This window comes from Rhinopithecus roxellana, chromosome 11 (genome assembly GCF_007565055.1).
Source record: "Rhinopithecus roxellana isolate Shanxi Qingling chromosome 11, ASM756505v1, whole genome shotgun sequence".
Classification (NCBI taxonomy): domain Eukaryota; kingdom Metazoa; phylum Chordata; class Mammalia; order Primates; family Cercopithecidae; genus Rhinopithecus; species Rhinopithecus roxellana.
In genome coordinates, this window is record NC_044559.1 from 80,577,239 (window position 1) to 80,584,195 (window position 6,957).

At 54.0% G+C, this 6,957-nt stretch overlaps 1 protein-coding gene across 3 annotated transcripts; it reads right to left on the reverse strand.

Moving 5' to 3' along the window:
- Positions 1–461: 461 nt before the first annotated feature.
- Positions 462–4,569, reverse strand: LOC104676509 (cytochrome P450 26A1). 3 transcript variants are annotated; one of them, XM_030940964.1, is made up of 7 exons: positions 3,845–4,569; positions 3,312–3,659; positions 2,898–3,188; positions 2,660–2,818; positions 2,012–2,146; positions 1,263–1,415; positions 462–995 (listed from the first exon to the last, which is right to left on the reverse strand). In XM_030940964.1, exons 1-7 carry the CDS (start codon positions 4,031–4,033, stop codon positions 654–656), a joined length of 1,617 nt encoding a protein of 538 aa, XP_030796824.1. In that variant the 5' UTR covers positions 4,034–4,569; the 3' UTR covers positions 462–653. The 3 variants fall into 3 exon arrangements, with proteins under 3 accessions (XP_030796824.1, XP_010379633.1, XP_010379632.1); XM_010381331.2 differs by having other exon boundaries at positions 3,435–3,659; positions 4,134–4,564; XM_010381330.2 differs by having other exon boundaries at positions 3,435–3,659; positions 3,845–4,128.
- Between the last annotated feature and the right edge of the window lie 2,388 nt (positions 4,570–6,957).

The window sequence follows — 6,957 nt, forward strand, 5'->3', positions numbered from 1 at the left end:
AAAGGTGACACGCCAGTGATTTCTGGTCTCATTTTAGTCAAGAACTGTCCATAACTGGAGTGACTGGCTTTGTCTTATCTAAAACCTTCACTTCAGAGAACAGATTTATTATGTTTATGACATGTTAGATGAGCTGGAGGGGTTACAGTGACAGTTCTCAGTGTTACCTTTTTCCCTAAAGTAAAGCAAACCAAAAAAATTTTTTTAATTAACGTAGATCAATTTTCCAAATAGGGAATCTAAATGACTGTAGAAGAATTTACAGAGAAATGTCTGGAATAACACACACACACATGTATTTTCTAATAACTGTTAACATAAAAAGCAGCTAAGATTTCTTCTCACAGAAAGCAGAGATGCACAGATAAGCCCAGGTGGGCATTGTAAAATCTGGTTAAATACACTAAGCAAATATTAAACTGGTGAATTTTACCCAACAGGAATCTTAAATACCAGAAAAGTACCTTCAAATTTTACTTTATTTGGAAATAATACAAATTCATTATTTTAATATTTAAAGATTGTGGTAATATAGTCAAAACACATAAATATTATAATATACATTTAGAAATTAAATATAAAGTCAACACAACACGCCTTAAAAACTCATATGTACACTTGCAGTAAGTCTGAGGTTTGAGCATTCAAGCTCATCAGATTTCCTCATGAAAATGGGTGAATCTTGCAGGGAGATTGTCCACAGGATACACGGTGGGACTGGTTTTCATTGTAGGAGGTCCATTTAGAAGCTGCCAGTCACAATGCCTGGCCAGCTCCACTGTAAATATTTTGAGAAGAATTTTTGCAAATTCTTTGCCTACACAGCTCCTAAGGCCTCCTCCAAATGGAATGAAGCTGAACCTGGATGCATCCTCTGGGTGAGACAGCATGAATCGGTCAGGATTAAATTCTTCCTTGTTGGTGAAGATCTCTGCCACATCATGAGTATCACAGATACTGTAGATAACATTCCAGCCCTTGGGAATCTGGTATCCCTGCAAAAGATTATGAAACCCCAAGGGCTGACAAACTGGAATTTAACTTTCAACAACAAAAAGCAGTCACTGATATCTTTGGGGAAAATTATGAGCTAAAAGCAAGGGAGAGGTAGAAAGAGAAAGGTGGATCCAGGTTGCTGAAACACACCTTCATATAGGGCAGAACAATTATCAAAAGCATAAGAATTGCAGCCACAGCATAGGGAAGCAAGAGGAGTTTTTTAAACCACAACAAAAGGGAGAAGGAAGAGAATTTTAACTTACATTTAATTCAAAAGTCTTCAGAGCAACCCGAAACCCTCCTGGAACTGGGGGATTCAGTCGAAGGGTCTCCTTAATAACACACCCGATGTATTTAAGTTGTTCCAAAATTTCCATGTCCAACTTGTTGTCTTGATTGCTCTTGCAAAGTAAACCCTATCAAAACAGTCATACAGAGGTGAACAGTTATTTTGTGTTCCAATAAAATCATCCCAGCAGACGTAAACAGGGCTTAAGTGGAGACTAAACCCAAAGGGCCCCATGATGGGAGAGACTGGGAGGGGGAAACAGCAGCTAGTGGCCTGCCCAAACTCACTATCTATTTACAATCCCAAGAGAATGCTGCTCACCAGTTAGAAGGGCCAAGTTTCTCCCCTTGCCCCGCCCCCACAACCCTCCTACTCACCACCACCACCCACACTAATCAGCTATTCACATTGATCACACTATGTATGCCCTCGGACACACCAATTCAAGAAAGTGGAACCTATCTGAGAATCTCCTCGGTTCAGCAAAAGGTGGAGGAGGGGTAGAAATGAATACAAGGTCAAACCCTGCGCAAGTGGGATCACAGCTCAAGACTCCATCCTGTTTATTCACAAAGCTAATTCTCCCCACTGGCTCACACAGCCCTGGGCCCTGCACTTTCAAAACACTCCATGAAGGCAGCACACTGACTTATTCGGAAGTTGGCTAGGGAGCAGCTGAATTTCCTAAGCTAGTAAGGACACCTCCAGTCCCAGTCTCCCTACCTTACTCTTCAGCTCTTCTCGCACTTTCTGGAGAACATGGGGGTACAGCCCCAGGTAAGTGATCAGAGATGTGGCTGCACTGGCTGTGGTTTCGTGTCCTCCAAAGAGGAGTTCGGTTGAAGATTGCTTTAGTGCCTAAAATAGAGTAAGATCCACGTTCTCACAAGTCTGCATGCGGTTTGACAGAAGGATTACTCAGAATCGAACTGAGATTTCTGGAGGGAAGACTAAAAGGGCTAAATGTTTTGCTGACAGAAAGTCAAGGAAAGCAATATCTTTAAACAAAATGCAAAGTCCCTTTAGTTCAGCTAGAGCAGTAAGGCGAGTACGACCCCACTCTACCGGAAACTCCTGAGTTAAAGTCTTAGCTTTATTAAAATCGCAAGGTTCTTTATTAACATTTTTGCAAATTTCAACTTTCCCTCTGAAGCCTGGAAAGGCTAGGGGACGCTCCCAGTTCCGCCGCAGCCCCTTCCGCAGCTCTCCTGACCCGGCGTCTCAGCCTTCGGGATTCCATCACTGTAGTCTGAGAGGGCCGCCCACTCCAGAAAGCTGGGTCCCAGGCGCGCGCTTTGGGGACCCCAGGAACCACGCTTGGAAAGCCAGGGGACCAAACTCCGCAATGCCTGGTCTGAAGCCGTCACTCACCTGCATGTCCAGCCGCTCTCCCCTCTCCCACGAGTGCTCGATCAACAGCTGCAGCGCGTCTTTGCAGCCCCGGCCCGCCTCGGATGCCCGCAGCCCGCAGATCTTGGCGCGAATGTTCTGCTCGATGCGCGCGTGAATGAGGTTCCGTGCCTTCATGCCCTGAGCGCAGAGAGCGCGCGGAGGTGAGCAGACGCCCGGGTCCCGCGCCCCTAGTCCGCAGCCCGTTAGCCGCCCTTACCCGGTACAGCCCGCTGAAGGGCACGTCGATGGGCAGCGAGAAGAGATTGCGGGTCATTTCCTCGAAGGCCTCCACAAGCTGCTGCTCGGCGTCCCCGTCGCCCGCCAGTTGGGGTTCGCAGCCCAGTAAGATGCGCATGGCTATTCGGAACATGAGGCGCTTCACCTCGGGGTAGACCAGGAGGCCGCGCTCACCGCAGCTCAGCCACTGCTCCAGGCTGCTGCCCACTTCCTCGGTGATCACCGGCACGTAGCACTCGAGTGCCTCGCGGCTGAAGGCCCGCATAATCACCTGAGCCCCGAGGAGGGGAGAGCGTTAAAACCCTCTATCCGCCCCTCTCGTCTACCGCCGTCCCCTTCCAGACACCCCCAGTCCTGCCAGACACATGGCACTCTCCGAGCTGGGAAAGCTAACCTGGAGCTGGCAGAAGGTCCCAGCCAACATCAAGCTGCTAGCCCGCGCCCAGCATCCACCAGCCGGAATTCCTGTCATAAATGGGGTCCCCCTCCCTGTCCATCCGTCGCCTCCCGCCCCCACCTTCTTGCGCTGCTTGTGCGAGGAGTCGTGCAGGTTAGAGAGGCAGCCAGATCCCAGAATGGTGCGCACCGACGCTGGCCAGTGGACCGACACCAGCCGGTGCTCTCCGAGCAAGATGCGCCGCACATTGTCCGCGCCCATCACCCGCACTGTGGGCCGCCCGAACAGATGCGTCTTGTAGATGAAGCCGTATTTCCTGCGCTTCATCTGCAGGAACTTCCTCCGCTGTGGGAGGAAGCCCGAGGAGAGAGGCGGGCATGAGGGGGCGCCGGGGAGCGCCGCGCCTCCCGCCAGCCCTGCTCCTAGCCGCAATCGCCTGCCTCCCGGGGGCGCCTACCCCGACTTCAGCAGAAGCCCAGAGCCGCTCCGGGCTCCGGGAAAGAGGCCTGTCCCGCCCCATGCTCCCTTACCTGCAGTACCATCTGCAAGGTTTCCCCAAAGAAGGGAAAGCCCATAGTCCCGGGGGGCAATGGGAGGGCACAACTGCGGTCGCGGCCGCTCACGCAGTACAGGTCCCAGAGCTTGATCGCAGCCAGGAAGAGCAGCAGTGGCAGCACGAAGGTGCAGAGCGCACTGGCCAGCAGCGCCGGGAGCCCCATGGCGCGCCGCGACCTCCCGCGCCACCTGCCGCCGCCGCCAGCTCTCCAAACCCCACGGCGCGGCCGCTTTATAGGCGGCCCAGGTTGCTGCCCACGTTACCTTGGTCAGACAATTAGTTCACCCAAAGTTCATCTTTAATTGCGGATTGGGCCCCTGGCTCCTCCCCCCGCGAGGCGCTGCCCAAAATCTTTAACCGTTTGTTCCGCGCCGAGGCAGAGGCGGCGCGGTGGCGGCTTCCCTCCGAGCGCGCCTCCTGGGGTGCGGGGCTAGGAGCTGCCCGCCTCCCCCATCCAAGGTGTGCCGAGCTCCGAGGCGGCGGTGGGGGAGGGCCAGGACTCCGAGGAGCCGGAATTCCAAGCTCTAGCCTTCCCGGCGGTCTCTTTGGAATCCCTCCCGCCGGGTCCCACCCGCTGCCCCGGCCCAAAGCAGCCTTCACTGGCTTTCCATTTCCAGGCGCCGCGTGGGCTCTCTTCCACCTGCTGAGGAAGCAAGGGGAAGTCCGTTCAGGAATCGTCCAGCTGCCTCCTCCCACGAGTGGGGAAACTGAGGTCCAAGAGAGATGCATAAAGCAGGCCTCCCGACTTTTCCTAAGGATCGAGCAGAAGAGCCCAGTGCCAGAGTCCAAGAGAGAGCCGCGGGGCATCCGGCGCAACAGGCAGATCTGGGATCCCCAGCTCCCCAACCCCTGCAAGGGAGCCAGCACTTGTGAAGTCTTGGAAGGTCCTACTTCAGGATACAAGAGGGCCTCCAGGTCCCTCAGGTCCCCAGGTGCTACCCTGCACAAGCCTGATCCCCGACCCTGGGGCACTTCGTCTGGGGCTCGGCAGTCGGTGCCCGTCTTTGAGATACGAGCACAGCCCGCCCATTCTGAGGGCCCTGCGGCTTGGCGCCCCAGCTGGACAGCAGAGAAGGGGGTCCTCAGCCCTGGCAGGATAAAGAGACGGTGTAAGAGGAAGGGGAGCCCAGGAGTCCTGGCTTCGAGTCCCGGCTCCATCTCTACTGCGCGTGACCTTGGGCAAGTCACCACACATCACCGTGCCTGTTTCGTCCTTCTTAACAGGGAGGCGATCATTCCTGATCTGTCTAAGCCTCAGGGTTGTGAGTTCCCAAAAGGGGGCTCCGGTTGCAACTACTCTTTCCAGCTCCGGGCACGGTAGGCTGCGTTACCTGTCCGGTACAACGGGCACTGGAGTCCTCCTCTCTCCCAAGTCCCACCCAGAGTAAAGCCACTGTAATCACCCAGGTGAGGGTGGTGCTTGGCCCTAAACTCAGGCCTCTGCCGACCACTAAGTTTGGGGGGGAGTGAAGGAATCTGTATTGGGAAGTCTTCTGTACTTTGCCTAATTACAATCAGCAGCTACTGTAGCCAATGCCCGGAGCTCAGACGCTGCGGGACGCGCACCTGCGCTCTCTTCTCTCCACCTGCCGGAGCTTCCCGGCTCGGGACCAGCCAGGGCCACACGCTACCTGGGTTTGGGCGCTGAACGCACCAGCAGCGCCGAAAATGAAACAGAATGACCTGCATTTGTTTAGAACCGAACACTGGCTCTGGCAGAAGCACGCCGCATGCCTTGGAAAGCGTCCCTTGGAGGTGGAAAACTCTGCTCCTGAGAGCTTAAATGCGTTGCCCTTCTCGCGGTGGTCCCCAAACCCGGAGGTATCAGGAAATATCTGCAGAGGTTGGAGGGACCCGCGCAATCCTAGCGACGCTCCAAGCCCGAGTCGCCGCCACAGGGCGTGTTTCCGGGGGTCAGCGTTTCCCCATAACCTGCCCAGTGTTTCAGAGGCTCTGGGCAGGGTTTCAGTCTCCGGCAAACGATTTGGTGGCTGTAAACACGGCGAGCCAACCTCTGGCCACCGCAGGAAGCCAGGCCAATCGAGCTGGAGGTAATTCTCAGAAATCCCGAGTCCGCCCCTTTCTGGACAGCGCCTCCGGCCGGGGTGCAAAGCCGGCGAACGGGGACGTGACCTGGGGCCCATTCCCAATCCTCCGGCCTGACCCGCCTGTGACCCCTGCAGGCCGGACCGTGACATCCGAGTGAACTCTGCGGGGCCACCTCGCCAAGTTCAGCGCACCGAGTCACAAGATGAGCGGGGCCTGCACGCTGGAAATTGCCTCAGGGAAAAAAACGTTTTAATCTATCTGCACATCGAGGCCAGCGGGGGCGTCCGGCAGGAAAGGATTAAATTTGAGAGTGAACGATCATTAAAGAACATCTTGAAGGGGGGCAGGGTGGGGGGGGTGTCAATAAATTACCAGCCCAATAGGAACTTTGATCTAGGAATCTTGCCAAGCTTCCGTGGGTGGTGGTGGGCGGGGAGGGGGGTGGGTTCACTGAAAAACAACTTGTTTCCAAGATGTTTACAAAACAGCCTCCCTATTGCTAAGAGGCGGGATACGGAGTCGGTGTTTTTTTTGTTTTTTGTTTTTTGTTTTTTGTTTTTTTTTTTTGCTGGTAGGGAGGGGTGAGGGTGCAGGGACTAGACTGGAGTCACAACAAAGCAGTCCACCTCCAGTTTTCTCCTTCCAGCCCCCCTTCTCATTTCTGAACATGCGTTCCTGTCTCAGGGTTCTATACCTGCTGTTCCCTCTGCATGCCGCACCCCTCCCTCAGGCCTGGCTGGTTCCTTCCAAAGTCAAATGTCACCTCCTCCAAGGTTCCCCCCACCCATCCAGCCTAATTTAGCCCCAGACACTCTCTATCACAGGCCTGTTTTATTTCCATGACAGCGCTTATCACCGCTGGACATATTCTTACCCTTTTGTTTGCTAGTTTATTTCTTGTCTGCCTCCCTCCAGAGCATATCAAGTGCAGGAGGGAAGGAACCTCCTCTGCTCCTTCCCCAGAGAATCTGCAGCTACTAAAACAGGAGCTCAGATATCCCTTGAAATTACTGAGCATGATGTACCCATGGAAAATTA